This window comes from Amphibalanus amphitrite, unplaced genomic scaffold (genome assembly GCF_019059575.1).
Source record: "Amphibalanus amphitrite isolate SeventyFive unplaced genomic scaffold, NRLGWU_Aamphi_draft 000865F_arrow, whole genome shotgun sequence".
Taxonomy (NCBI): domain Eukaryota; kingdom Metazoa; phylum Arthropoda; class Thecostraca; order Balanomorpha; family Balanidae; genus Amphibalanus; species Amphibalanus amphitrite.
The window spans coordinates 202,501-216,859 of NW_024882359.1; the positions used below are offsets into that span (position 1 = coordinate 202,501).

Below are 14,359 nucleotides of genomic sequence, written 5' to 3' on the forward strand. Positions count from 1 at the left end.
CGGCGAGAGCAGGTCGCGCAGCGAGGTGTGCGTCCTCTGCGCGGTCGTGATGTGCTCGGTGATACTGTTCAGCTCGTCGGTAATGTCCACGTCCTTACCGCGCAGCCAGCGCAGAGACTTGGCCGCCTCCTTCATGTTACCTGCCGCCGAACAAGGAGTGGTCGGTCAACACGAGTCTCAGACATCAACCCATCAACGATACACCCAACACAACACATGTTAAAAACGAGATGAAGAACCCAGAAATACCTACTGCATTATTATTAAAGCGAAGATATCAAACACGTCATTTACAGCACGATTTGATCTTTCAAGCTATCGTTGAGCTGCCATCAAATTCGGACAAAAGTGAACAGCGCGAATAGCTCGGTAGAATTGTCTGCTTTCCCGCACTGTGCCACCGCGCCCCGACCCGTGTCTAGGACTCACCGTGCGTGACGTACCACCGCGGCGTCTCGGGCACGAACCACATCATCACCAGGAACGGCACGGGGATGCAGCCGGCGAACAGCGCCAGGTGGTCCCAGCGCAGGTACGTGCCCACCAGGAAACACACCAAGATACCTGCGGACAGCGAGAACGGAGCGCGTCAGCCAAAAGAACCTTGACCAGACGCCCCACTGCCCACGTCAAAGACGGAGACGGCGCAGAAGGGGCCCGGTGTTTGTGAGATTCTGAGCATGGCTGGTCTGAAGTTTGCTTTCATTACATCATCCTGCGACGTTTTTCACTTGTTATGATGAGTTTGGCAGACATGTGGTCGCAAAGGTCACTGTCCTTAAAAACATGCCTTTTTATATTGGGAATTAAAACCAAGTCAAGGAGTAATCATCGGGACATCGACTGCCGGAGTTGTGATGTCCACTAACCGGTATTTCCGATGGTGGTGGGCAGCAGTCCGAGCGTGCCGCGGATGTCCGGCTGGATGGTCTCGCCCAGGTACACGGGCATCGCCAGCGACAGCGTGCCGATACACAGACCGGCGATCACGCGCGCCACGTAAATCATGTAGACGTCCTGCGCGAAGGCGATGAGCGCGTACGACAGCATGAACGGCAGGCCGGTGCCCATGATGGTGATCTTGCGTCCGAGCTTCTCGATGAGGGTGCCGCTGCCGAGTCCGCCGCAGAGCGCGCTCAGCGGCATCAGACTGCCGATCCACGAGGCCTGCCGGACAGGGGAGACGGTGGGGTCAGAGCCGTGTGAAGTTCGGTCGCTTTTATCATTGTTTAGTTGAGTATTTTGTATTACATCCCTGACATCCGAAGGGACATTTGACTTGGTAGATCGGGACAGGTATCTTTCGACTAATTTGTTACGACACTTCGTTCATGTAATTTGGAGAGCGAAACACATCACTTATACATTGCACAGTTGCGATCGCCAGGCGACAGGTATTTAAAAGCCATGTTTGCTCACCGCTTCTCTAAATAAATTCCCCTTCAGCCTTTAATGGCACAGTGCCGCCCGCTATTTGTTTTCTGAATGATGAATTAGCCAGGGCACTGCACGACCGCTTTAGTGCAAGCCTACGTGTTGGGGTCGATGAGCTCAGCCTAACCTTTTAAACTAACGGTCCTCGAATGCCTTCGATAACAAGCAATTTGTCATCCAGTTGACCCTGGTCCTGCAATTAGAATTGCTGCCATTGGTTAGGGACACTTGGCTCGCCCATTTGTCCTGGCTCCTGCGCTGTCGCCGGACACAAATCTACGCCCAGTCGCCGTGGCCCAATCAAGCCTCGAATTGAATCTGGTGGCGTACTGCGGCGTTTCCTCGTTACCAGCGGCCGGAGGTGCGCCGTGTCGTCAGTTTCCGGACAGCGCGCGGGCCGGTCCGTCGATTCCGACGCGTGTCGGCCGCGTGGCTGGCAGGGCTCCCGGTCCGGGCGCGCACCGACGAACCGGCACCGGATCGAACCGGTTACCAACCGTCGGCCGCCGACCCGACCCGGCCCGGCCCGGATGGGCGCAAAATGACCTTTGCAGTCGACGCGCCCTAAAGCCCCAATAAACAAACAAACAAACCGGCCCGGCCCGGGGTCAATCGATATGCATGGGCGGCGCCGACGCAAAGGGAGAATGGAATTATTTGTTTGGTTTGGTGATCTACTTTCTTTTTGCATCTTTGCGGCTGTAACTGGTGGCGAGTGGCGACTTTGTTGCATTAAAATCCCTCGCCAAATCATAACTGTGGTACAGTTAACAGAACGCCCAAGACTAGTAGCCTTCATGCTCTTACTTTTTAGCTTCTAGACATTGAATTCCTCCCCAGAGTGGGAGTGTGGCTGTGACCAGCAGACTTGTTTTCAAAGTAAACGTAATGTGGCCTCAGTCTCGACAGCGCGCGACGCTGGGCGCGCGTGTGAGAGCGGCGTTTTTATGTCACAGTTAACTGGCCAGTGTCACGCTGTCTGGTCAGAGCTGTCAGAGAAATGGCGGGTCCCGGCAGACGGGTCGGCCCACCCTGTAACGGCGACCCTTGTACACCGCCTGAGATGAAATTGTTTATAGATGAGGTAGCGCAAACGCTGTGGTGTGATGTTTGCGGTTATGTAATTTTCAAGCACACGTGCTTGATTATCACATGACACCCTCTTGGGATGTTTAATCGCGAGATGATTGGACCGAGTGGAACTTGCCGTATTTGGACACCATGAGCGTCCTCATGAGAGAAATGCGTCTGTCATTTTCCATGTGGAATATGGGTTCCGTCCAGACGCTCATGGCATATGGCCAAGGCGGCACCGAGTTATTTGTGCCGAACGCCAGCAGACGTTGGCTGGGCTGAATTGGCATGGGTGTCCTATTTGGCTCCCGAAATGTTGACTCCTGGCGCTGACTCGACCCGCCGGCCGTACCACCCCGTGACCCTGACAGTCACCTAACATTTGGACCCTGAGACCCCGGGCGTCTTATGCAACTGCTCCCTGTTCCTGCTTATGCAATTGGTGTCAATTTTGCGGACTGGCATTGTTCTACCTGGGCTTGGGTTTCGATCTGAACATTCACGTGGTCATTTAGGATGTCGCAAACCGGATGGCCGAGGGTCAGGTAGTGAACATGGTCCATGTCAAAGATCACATTCCGCTTCGTCTCCTGATAGTATCGTATCGTATCGTATCGGCACCTCACCCCGTCACTCTTAACCTTACGTCTCACATCGTAAAGTCGTCTCGTTCTTACCTGTTCGTCTGTGATTTTGAGCCGGCTGTCGGGCAGCTGCATGGACGCCAGCGCCGGAGACGTGTAGGCCGCCGTGAAGCCGACCAGCATCGAGCCGACGGAGACGGCCAGGGCGGCGATCACCTGAGAAGGAAGGTCGCAGACTGTCAGGGAAGTGTCCAAAACACCGGTGGTGAGGCAGACGTTAAAGAGTTGGGCATCGGGTCACAGGCTGGGGTTGAAATGTTGTGGACGTCGACTGTCTGGCTAGAGATTTCAGCGGCAATGAGCGAACATTTTGTGAATCAAAGCGAATAATTTGAGTGTTTGATGTTTGCGGGGGATTGGAATTAAGAAGGCTTCTGTCTGTCCAATGTCCAGCTCCTTTTTTGATCATTGGCTCGTGTTCTCGAGGTTGTTTTGACAATGCTTTTGGAAGCCATGCATTTTTTAGATATTGTGCTAGATTTATCAACTACAACTTTGGCTCTTTTACCGCTTTTCCCATGCCTCTCGGGTCAGACGGTACCGCACCAGTTTGAGTGAAGGAGTATTGATCGCGCGGTCACCGTGTGACGTCACGGGAGAGATCACGCTCTCGGTGGGTGATCGTCTGGATGGGAGAGACTCCGGATCTGACCTGACCGGGCCCAACCGACAGAGGAGCGAGAGGATTATTTGTTCAGCGCTGAAAGATGATTTGATATTCTCAGTATTGTTTGTCATTTAGATGTTTATAGTATTTGAAATTCAAATTAAAAGTTTTGTGAAATGAAACCGTGATTTTCAAAGAATTATATGCTGCCTTGCCTGATATTGTTATTAGTTTAGAGAATCAACCAATCCGATTGAACTACAGGCAATGCGGAAACAGTTTCACCATCAACAGGAAATGAGTAGTTAAATGCGGGATCATTTTACCAGCTCGACCCAGCGACCTGGCAGTCCTCAAAGTCATCGTGCAATGGTTACGGCTTGCTACGGTCATGAGCGGCTCTCGGTGCAGGACAAATGTTTATGCATACGGTAGCTACCAGCCAGTATCTGAGACCATCTATCACAGCCTTGTTATGCACCACTGCCGTCAGCTGTTCGGCTAGGACGGCGCAGCATAGAGAAGCGGAAACCGTTGTTCTCGCTGTTTGGGGAACGCACAAAGTTAGATTGAAGTAGTAAATTGCAATTAAGCTCATATATTTTTAAACCCTGTGAGTCATTCGATTTGGTTTGAATGGCAACTGTCCATTTTGCTGTTTTGACTCGAACCCTGAGAGCCGGACACGAATACTGAGACCGCAACGACCATTTGAAGTCCCAGCAGCTCGAAGACTGTTTGGCGCTGAACTCCAGTTGATCAGACGGCTCTCTCTCTCTCTCTCTCTCTCTCTCTCTCTCTCTCTCTCTCTCTCTCTCTCTCTCTCTCTCTCCTCTCACCTGTCTGATCGGCAGCTTCCCTCGCCGTCCGCTAACCACCGTCTGTGAGGAGGGGCTCCGTGGCACGCCGGGCGTCTCATCCAGCTTCAGTTCAGAGATAAACAGCTCGAATCGCTCCTTGTGCGTTTCGTCGTGCAGCGCTCGCTCGATGTCCGGGTTGGTGGCCACCACGCAGTCGACGACCACGTTCATCTCAGTGTCCTGGCTGGAGTCGGATGGGATGTAGCCGAGCACCGCTGCGGTGGACACCGCCGGTGGCCGAGACGGGAGCGGTGAGGCTTCGACAGCAGACCGGCTCATGTCGACTTCCTCCATCGGCGGGCGGTAGTGGTCCTCTTCGCTCGAGCACCGGCCGTGGCGCTCCACCTCCGGCTGCACCTCTCCCGGCGGCTGTGTGCGAATCTCGTCCTGCTGACCCATGTCGCTCGAACCTCCCGGCGAGGTGGCTCGTGTGCGCTCCAGGGCAGATCGACCACGCTTCTGACCGTCCGGCCGTCGGCGCGCGCCTTAAAGACTGGCCGGGGGCTGCGCGCGCGCGCGCGCCGACGCCGCCGGCGATCCGGTTCAAACCGCCCCGGGGGCTGGCGTCTGGCCGCCGACCATGTCTCGCCGCAGGGGCACTGGTCGGCGTGGCCCGCCCGTGTCCAGGGAAGGTGTGACCTCAGCCGGCGAGGAGGGGCGGCGGCCGGAGACAGCGACACGCGTGGGGTGATGGTGATGACCTGCTGACCGCTCCGTGACGGGCAGCGCGCTCTTTGTGCTGGAGCACGGTCGGCTGGCTCGGGTGATGGATGGATTTCTTTCGTGGCCTGACCCGAAGGGGCGGTACCGGGGTACACCACTCGACGGCCTCTGGTCGGGCCACGTTCGGTGAAGGGACGGGCGCCGTGGTTGGGCATGTCGATCCGTCGGCTAGCTCTACCCTGAAGCCCAAACGCAGAGTGTGGGAGGCAGCCGACGAAGCCATTCTAAATGGAAACTTACATGATCCCTTACGTAACAGTTGTGTCTGGATGGGTTTGGAACGCTCTTCTTGTTGTATTGATCGGTCGGAACAGGAGGTTTACAATTTTCGCTCGCAGCTTCCTGAGTAGGTACGGATATTAATTTATGATGGGCTGCTCACGCTCTCCTCAGTGAAATGTCTCTTGTATCTTTCGGAGAAGCTACACTTCGTGCTTAAGAATATACTTGCGCTTTTCCCAGAAAACTCAACTTTTCCAACCGATGTGCCCATGCTCATAGAAAAAGAAAAAAAAAAACGCTGATTTATACACCAAGCTAGTTTCTTTAGTTGCTTTACGCCTCTTAGCTTTGTTGGGGGTCATATCGCACTGATGCTCTACCTAATTTTTCCACTACATTTTGTGGAACTAGAAATGTTAACAATGAGAAATGACTTGCTATTTTTGAAAAGAATGGAATTAATATTTAGTAGTCATGTTTCAGTTGTTTCGTCCAGCTCAATGAAAATTATCTAAAGTGAACTTTCAAGTATTTAATTGAAAGGCTAAATTACACAAAACAACCCTGTTTTGCTGGTTGAGATTTGCTGGGACTTCGTTAGCAGTGGTTTTCTGTGCTCCATAGAGCGTATAATGTTTACCCAAGCGACTCATCTTCAAACGGATCTTGGTCCATGCTTGTTTTGACAACTTTTATTAAGTTAAAAATTTTCCCCCGCTCTGTGCCTGTAGTAGACATATCTCGATGTAAACTCGCGTCGAACAAGGCGATGTGGTTTGATGAGAATGCCCATCAATCATATTTGTCTATCTAATGCACTGTTGAGTGTTGACCAAATAATCAGCTCTACTTGGTGAGAGGAAGCTTGCGCGCTCAAAACAGCTCTGTTTGCCGGCTCTGAACTTCACAATTATTTAGTCTGGAGCTCTTCTGCAGCACTGAAGCCGGGGTCCGAGTGGAATGTGTTTTCGATTCTGCCGACGATGGTCGACCTCCGTCGTTGAGGAACATAGCTGCCCGACCTGTGCTGCCCCGACCCGACCTCTCGGCGGGCGAGGAAGAGTAGTGGCTGGGGACGCGTTCAGACCGTTCATCGACCGGCCGGATATAGCTCGGTCGTGGGATTGACTGCGTTGCGAGTTAAGCCTGGCAGTCTATCGACCGCCTTTGGGCCTTAGATCGACCGTGTCTCGAGTGTGGAATCGACCGTTGTTTGGTCATGCTTCGACAGCCTTTTGACTGCGTAACGAATGAATCGATGGTCTTTTCACTGAAGCTCCTATGAATTGGCCGACTTGCTACCATGGCGGGTGCTCTTTTTATGACCACCCAAGTTTCAAAGGATTGTCCGACTTGGAGGCGGAAGGCGCTTCCCTCACGTCTGGCCCGTCTGGTTCGACAGCGTGGCTCCTGCCCCCGGGACTCGGCAGCTGGTTGGCTGACGTTCAGTGCTTCCGTCGGCATGCAGTGGCGACGGCTGGGTCGAAGTGCACAGCGCTCCTTGTTTCCTCCCAATGGCGTCTTGCTCGAAGAACTGGCCTAGTTTGGGTTCAAAGTGTGACAGTTGACAGTGTGCTAAGCTCATGATGTTTATCTTTCCTGTGGTTATCGTAAGTTTATGATGTACCTACACTAGCTGCAAGAGTTCGATTCTCACGAATGTTGATGTTATGTTCGTCATTTTTAGTTATCCATCATGACACAATGAAGATAGCTACATAGTGTGAAGCTTCAACGGGCATTCAACAAGCATTGAACAGCGCATCTATCGAAGAGAGCGAGGCGGCATGGAGAATATACTAACAAGCATTGCCACGGATCCATGTTTCCATCCAACTCCACAATCAGCAGTCAGCGACTCATCAACAATCTCCCGTGGCTGAACAGAAGGCCTGCGCCCTGAAATCCGGGGAGTGCCGCTGGACTATTGGCTGTCGAATTTCGAGCGCCAATATCCTGCCAGCCAACCTCAGTGGTTTCAGCGAACAATTGTCCGCTGGTTACCGCGGCTCGCAGCTGCCTGGGACTCGCGGCGTGTGGCGAAGTACCCGGAACGATCGAACCGCCAAGTGTCGATACCCTATTGAGTCGCAGGTTATCTTTTGAAAGGTCAGCTCTATTGGGATACTGTCTATGAGTTTCGTGGTGGTCGGGCGGAGACGTGACATGGTTTTGAGATCCCATTAACGGAGCTGATTTATGTTCTGTTACTGGAAATTTCCAAGCATGTCGAGTCTCGATCTTTCTAAAAAGAAACCTAAACCATCTCAAACAAGAATCAGGAGCTGTATGTGACCGTACTTTTCCATGAAGCTTTTCGGAAGCAGAGTGGGGCGTATGCAAGCAAAATGAGGAAATAGTTACCATGTCAGGTATATTGTATGCCTTTTTATTTTTGTTTAAACGAATTCATAGGCGCCGGCTGGACGCAATATCTTGTCGCTTAGACTCATTTTTTTCCTGCAACATTGCATATCAGCGTAGCAAATATGTTATTCATCCCATGCTTGTAATGAGTTCGAAGCCGGGGAATCCAGTCTAAATTTATAAAACGCCTTGCCTTTGGTATGGAGAATTGACCTGGATGAATGTTCCTACTAAAAAAATGACGAAAAACTTGTCTTCACATTCATGATTATTGTAATTGCCCAGAGACAGCGCCTATTTTGAGAACTTGAATGGGTTTCATACTCATTTCTATTGTGATCGCCCTCCGACAATGTTAATTTGGCTGCGTGGAGCAGCGACATTCGACGAAATGGTGTTGAATGCGGATCTGCAGGTTAAGAAAATGTGGGTTGTTGCTATAGTAAGTATTTGCGTGTGTCCACTTTGATGCCACGAAGGACAATGCATTGTTCATAACTCACTGTTTCGGCATAAAGCTGTAATTCCCTCCATTTTTTTTTTTGCGCGTTTGTGCCTGGTTCCGTCAGGTAACCTGACTAAAAATAAATCGAGTACTTTATTGGGAATGTAAGAGCACAACCATTGTATTAACCGTTGACCATAAACTATTAACCATCATATTACAGCCTAACGAATACTAATTTAGTCTACTTTCAGCAGTAGCGAACATTGACCTCCGCCCGGGCTCCGCCTAGTCCCTCCTCTTCTTCCGTCTCCTCACCCCGGCCATGCGTTGACGCAGGCGACACACGCGGTGGCCAGCCGGCGGCCACGCCGTTGCCAGGGGGACGGCCGGCGCCCCGGTGAGTCGGTCACGCGCCCGGGGGCTGTCTCGGCCTGAGCCGCCGGCGGCGCCGACCTGTCTGTGCCGGTGGGGCGCGGCTCGGTCACGCACGGGGTCGTGATTGTTCGTCGGAGCGTCTGCGGTCGACAGGGGTGTGCCGTGGACGGTGGACGCTGAGTGGACGGTGTGGAAGTGGACACGGCGTCCACGGCGGCCGAGCGTGATCTCCGGGAGGGATGGCGCGTGTGCGGAGCGCGACATCCGCCTGGATACGGTCACTGACGTGTTTTATGGTTTTGATGTCATTCTCTCATGCCAGGAGGCATCAAAGTAGATGCTGAAACTTTAACTGTGGCTTGAACATCACGATATATTTAGGTTAAGAATTGTCACCGCTGTACATACTGCAGTGACGAATCCAAATTAAAGCTCAATTTAAATTAGATGTTGAAATGAGATTATGAGATGCATTTTATTGTGGGACTCCGATGCAAAGTTGCTGTTTTTCATGCAAATCACAGGGTTATAAAATATGTCTTTTGGTCAACGAAATGCTTCTGAAGACAACCTATGTGGACAGTCGAAGTAAGGATAAGATGACTGTTGCCAGTTTGCTAATTCAAAATTCTCTGCTGATGAAGTAAGGGCTTCTTGAAAGCCATATTGTCACGCATGTTCAATGTTCATTCATCGCCATAGTTGATAGATGACAGTTTGGTGTAAAATATTAATTTTCTAGATGTCATATTAAACTTTTTTTACTTCTCAGCATAGTGACTATAAGCAATGGCTGCTCACCCAAAACAATAGAACGATCAGGAACGATTTTCATAGCTCGTAGGAGTCACCCTCAATTTGGTCAACTTTTCGGAGGCCATCTATTTTAGACACAGTTACAAAAGAAGCTCACGCCACAACCTTGAACAATTTTGAATAGCAAAGTCGTGAGCATGCCGAGAGAGATATATGAATTGTGCCTATATTCTGTTTCGGTTAAAATTCTTTCTGTTTGCCAAGGACGATATATTGTCGGAATCAGTAATCCTAATTTACAAAAAAGTAGTTTCAGGTCACTGTTTTGCCCGTACTTCACTTTGAATTCAGCCCTTCGATAAAATGTCAATAAAATGGAATGTGTCGACCGGGAAAAGTCGAACAAATATCCATGAAATCCAAGTCTGATTACAGTAAATCTAACACACAATTTACGTTGAAATTTCAAACGGTCAATATTGGTTACCTATGCATTTTACCTCATTTCTTAATCTTATTTGTATGGATGAGTAGTGAATGGTAGTGAGCATCTGCGTTTAAACTTTTATTGGCCTGATTTCGTATTATACAGCGGCAATGGTGGTTTTCAATCAGCTACCCAGCGTGGTGGTCCTGCACAAAAACAGTGGTCCTTTTTTGGCACACCTGTTGCATCTTTCCTGCACAGTGCACATGTTAAAATCTCAGATCCAGTTCGCTCAAGGTCAGGTCACCAGGTCACTTCAGCCACGTCACGTTACATCTACTGAACGAACTCCCCCGCGCGGCTGGCGCGCATTGTGCGCTATCTGTGGTAAGGTGTGCTCCAGATACAATGGTCTGTGGTTCTTGCTATCGCAGGCACAGCCTTGATGTTCTACAGTCACCGGCCTGTCGAGAATTTGCAAGTCATCCCGCTATGATTTGGTGATAATGTGTGCGTAGCGATATATCCAGGCGGTTCCAGACTTGCAATGTCTATGGAAATGCTAGAAGAGCACAACATCAAAACGGCCTTGATGTTCGATAAACACTATCGGAGCGTTTGCAGTATTGGACATTGGCCGTCGGTATTTGGCCTCAGCCGTCAGCTTCCCCTGGGACTGAATTTCAATACAGACTTGCAGCAAGCGAATACCACGGGCGGATTTTCAGTTTGTACTTTGTGTTGTGCATTGCAAAACTGCCTCAGTCTGTCTATGACTTTGATTTCGTAATGAGCCGTAGTTGGAAAAGTGAACAAAGCCCGTACGTGACCAAATAGTGTCTTAGAAATTGATATAGCGAGTATTGCGCTATGCATTTGCAAAGAGAGCTGTTCTGCTTCTGGTTTTATTCGATAACGTGCCATTGGAGATGGAAAAGAGGCATTTGTGCGGCTTTGGCATTCTTGAGCTCATTGAGTTATCTGTTGTTTTTTTTTCATTCAACTAACAATGAATTCATAGTGTCACATTGTTTTTTTAAATTACTTCATTTATTTGTGAATGCAAAAACACATTTCTCGTCAACAAGTAAACACTTCTACCTACTACTCATATGTATGATTTTCATAGCGCCTTGGTTTATTTTACGTTCCTTGAATTCATTTTATGCATGATGTTCATTTAAATTGTTTATCATCAACTTTACTTGCCATAGGCGCGGGAGCCGGGGGGGGGGGGGGGCAGTGGGGGCAGCTTGCCCCCCCCAACTCTGGGGCCGTGGGGGCGGTGCCCCCACAGCTTTGAGACGGAATACCACACTTTTTTTGCAAATGTGTTCTTCTTTTCTTTTTGTTGAAAAAGCCGAGGGGTGAAAAATAAGTGGCCTAAAACCGGTGAGAAAACTAGATTTGGGGGTACCCTAGGTTGATCTCTATTATGGTGTGCCCCCCCAGTCGGAAAGAAGTTCCCGCGCCCCTGTATACTTGCTGATCGGTCATTGTTCGTGTTTTGAAATCTGCTCAGTCAATAAGTTGCCATAACCGGTTACGACTTCGGTACGACCTGGCTCACGACGGCCACTGAATCAGATGGGACTGCCCGGGGCTTAATTGGGCGGCGAAAGTTAATCATGATCGATTTGGGACCGTTCCGGCTCGAGAGGGTAACGTTACTAGGCTTCGAGATGCGTGTAGCGGAGATTGTTTGATTGTTGAATTGAAAGATTGTTTTGAAATTCAAGGATATAAATACTTCTTCAAGTAGGTAGCTCACTACGAATATTATATTACCACATTGTCTTGGCCATCTTATTCAAATCAGAATTTGCTTCATTAAACGATAGATGAGTAGGTATAATGCATGAAAATCAACAGTTTTTACTTTTGTACACATTGATGCGGCGGAATCACTAGCTGGAGAAGCATAGCTTAGATGCATAAAGCTTTCATCACACTAGCCGCTAAGGAAGGATTGTATTAAACCTCGTCCCATACCCCGACCAGTCCCAATGACCGTAATTTTACAGCCTTGAAATGGCTCTGATGGTCATGAGGCCTTTCACAATCGAGGGCCGGACTGGGCGAGCCTCCGGGGCCGAAGTCGCTCATTGGTCGAGCCTCCTTGGCACCTGTCCAAGACAAGAATGCTGACGAAAGCTGCACCAAAGTGACGTGTGCGCCATGGCCAGACCCCCGGTCTATTGACATGATTGGGTGGATATTGGGGGCCGAGTAACGAGGAGCTGGAGTTTTGGAAATTGAGACTAGCTGATCAACACCCGCCTGTTACGGAATGGGCGAGATTGAAGTTAGTGACTTGCTCGTAATGCATTGGTTTGACGTGACTCAACATTTTGCCTTCAACACCGGATTGTCACGGATATTGATTGAGTTGATCAACCAATTCATGATCATTGACATCACTGTCTGAAACGCATGCGGGGTGAGGTTTTGGTCGCAGTTGCTTCAGGTGCATGCTAGGCCCAATGGTGTGAGACAGTTTATCAGATAAGTACTGGGCATTCGTTCTGGAGAGAACCAATATCTAATTCGATCTTGTTTCAACTTCAACCTCCCGAAAAACCAAGTCGGCGATTTCACTCAACCACCCGACGCGAACTCTTCGAAATGTCCCTGCTCTCTTAAATTATCTCTCTTCTATCGAAATAATTTTCCTCAGCTTTTTTTTTCATCATAGATTCAGGGAGAAATTTGGTGAGAGGGGTAACTTATCCTTCATTTGTAGGCACAGGGCACAAGACACAAGTAGACGTGAGGTCAAGCCTCTAGGTGCACACTGCCTAGGTGGAACGCTGAACACTGAGGCATCACATGAACAGCATCATTACATCTGACCGTAATGCAGTTTCATGCGCTGGCATACTATGCAATCCGGAAGTGGATGTAGGGGTGTTCCCAGGCGCCAACCAGCCGTTTCCTTTGACCATGGACCTTGGCGAGTCGTACGTCGATTATCGGCAGCCAACTGAGCTGTCGGTCGCGGTACCCCCGGCGGATATTGAATCTAAGCCAACCGGCGGGCAGTGGGCCGGGGCGGGGTCAGGCAACCTTGGCTAGCCGTGCCGACCTCCGCCGGCCCAACCGTATGCCCTGGGGCGGTCTCCGCCGGCCACCGACTCTGGTAGAGGTAATGAGTGCCTCAGAGGATGGTGGAAGGGGGAGGGGCTGGATGGACTCAGGGTCGGACTCATGGTCCGCTGAAGAGAGGGTGGGAGGGAGGCTGGAGCCAGTCGCTCATGGACGCGTTGAGGCTCCATGCCTCCAGGGTCCTTACTGCTAAGCCATGACTGGAATAGCGTTATGGTATGCACTTGTTTGCCGTTACGTTTTCCTTGCGTGCTTCTATCATCTAAAGTATTTTATTTGCCTATTATATTCTAGAAGTTATGCAGGGAGATGGGTGTTGCTAAGCTACGTGATTTTTCCTTATATCTTCAATGATAGTCACGGATATAAAACATTCGAGGACTGATATGAAAGCTACGTTAGGCGCAGCCTCCATGGCCACCTCTCCACCCCGTCCACCCGCTGCTGGACTCACCTGCGGTACGAGGGTACTGCGGCGTCTGCGGCTCTTCCTGCGGCCGCGGCTGTGCAGCAGGCTCAGCTGGAAGTCGGGCTGGTCGGGCAGGCCGGCGGCGTGTACCTCTTCGTCATCGGACAGGCCGCCGGCCTCGGAGGGGGACGCCGAGAGCGTCCCCAGCGCGCCGAGCGGACCGTCCTCCTCGGAGGAGAGCGACAGCGTGCGGTAGTCGCCGCCGCCCAGACGCCGACGCTCGAGGTCAGCGCGCACCTTGTCCACCATCAGCTGCACGGAGGAGGCACGACGCGAGTCGCGACGGGCCGCCGCAGCGGCGGCCTCGTCTCCCAGAGAGTTCTTGGAGTTCTTGGAGGGCGTGAGGGAGAGTCTGGGCGCAGTGGTCGCCGCCATGGCCAGGTTGGAGGCGTACGTGCGTCGTTCGGGACTTTGCGATCGCGCCGTCTGACTCACCAGCTTTGCCAGTCTTGGGTCATCGAAGTAGGGTGGCAGCGGCGCGTCGACGCTTCTCGAGGACTCCCTTGTCGTCTTCGGCGGTGGCAACAGCGTCGGCAGGCTCTGTTCGACGTCGATGAGACTCTCGTCGGAGGTGGTCGACGCTCTGTCGTCGCCGGCGGACGAGGCCAATTTATCGGCTCGGTTCATCTCGACCGCTAATGCGTCGAGGGCGGCGATTGGCTGAACGGCGGCGGGGTGTCTTTTCGCGGCGCCGCAGATGCAGCAAAGCGGGCTCAATGCTGTTGTTCACTGATGAGAGAGGCGCGATGGCGGCTCGGAGAGCGGTGAAAACCGCCGGCACCCACCGGTCTGGTTATATACTCACCTGAGAGATACACCTGCCGGGGCTCGCCGCCCGCGCACGCCGC

At 51.3% G+C, this 14,359-nt stretch overlaps 2 protein-coding genes across 2 annotated transcripts in view; one reads left to right on the top strand and one right to left on the bottom strand.

The window, feature by feature from the left end:
- Nucleotides 1–5,255, bottom strand: part of LOC122367383 (facilitated trehalose transporter Tret1-like) — a 6,370-nt gene extending 1,115 nt beyond the window's left edge. Inside the window, exons 1-5 of the mRNA XM_043340418.1 lie at nucleotides 4,599–5,255; nucleotides 3,186–3,308; nucleotides 870–1,167; nucleotides 430–564; nucleotides 1–140 (exon numbers count right to left, since the gene is read on the bottom strand). The exon at nucleotides 1–140 is cut by the window's left edge and continues 1,115 nt beyond it. Coding sequence (XP_043196353.1) covers nucleotides 1–140; nucleotides 430–564; nucleotides 870–1,167; nucleotides 3,186–3,308; nucleotides 4,599–5,018 — 1,116 coding nt within the window. The 5' untranslated portion in view covers nucleotides 5,019–5,255. The remainder of the gene's footprint in view (nucleotides 141–429; nucleotides 565–869; nucleotides 1,168–3,185; nucleotides 3,309–4,598) is intronic.
- Nucleotides 1–14,359, top strand: part of LOC122367384 — a 48,471-nt gene that overhangs the window by 4,625 nt on the left and 29,487 nt on the right. The window lies entirely within an intron of this gene.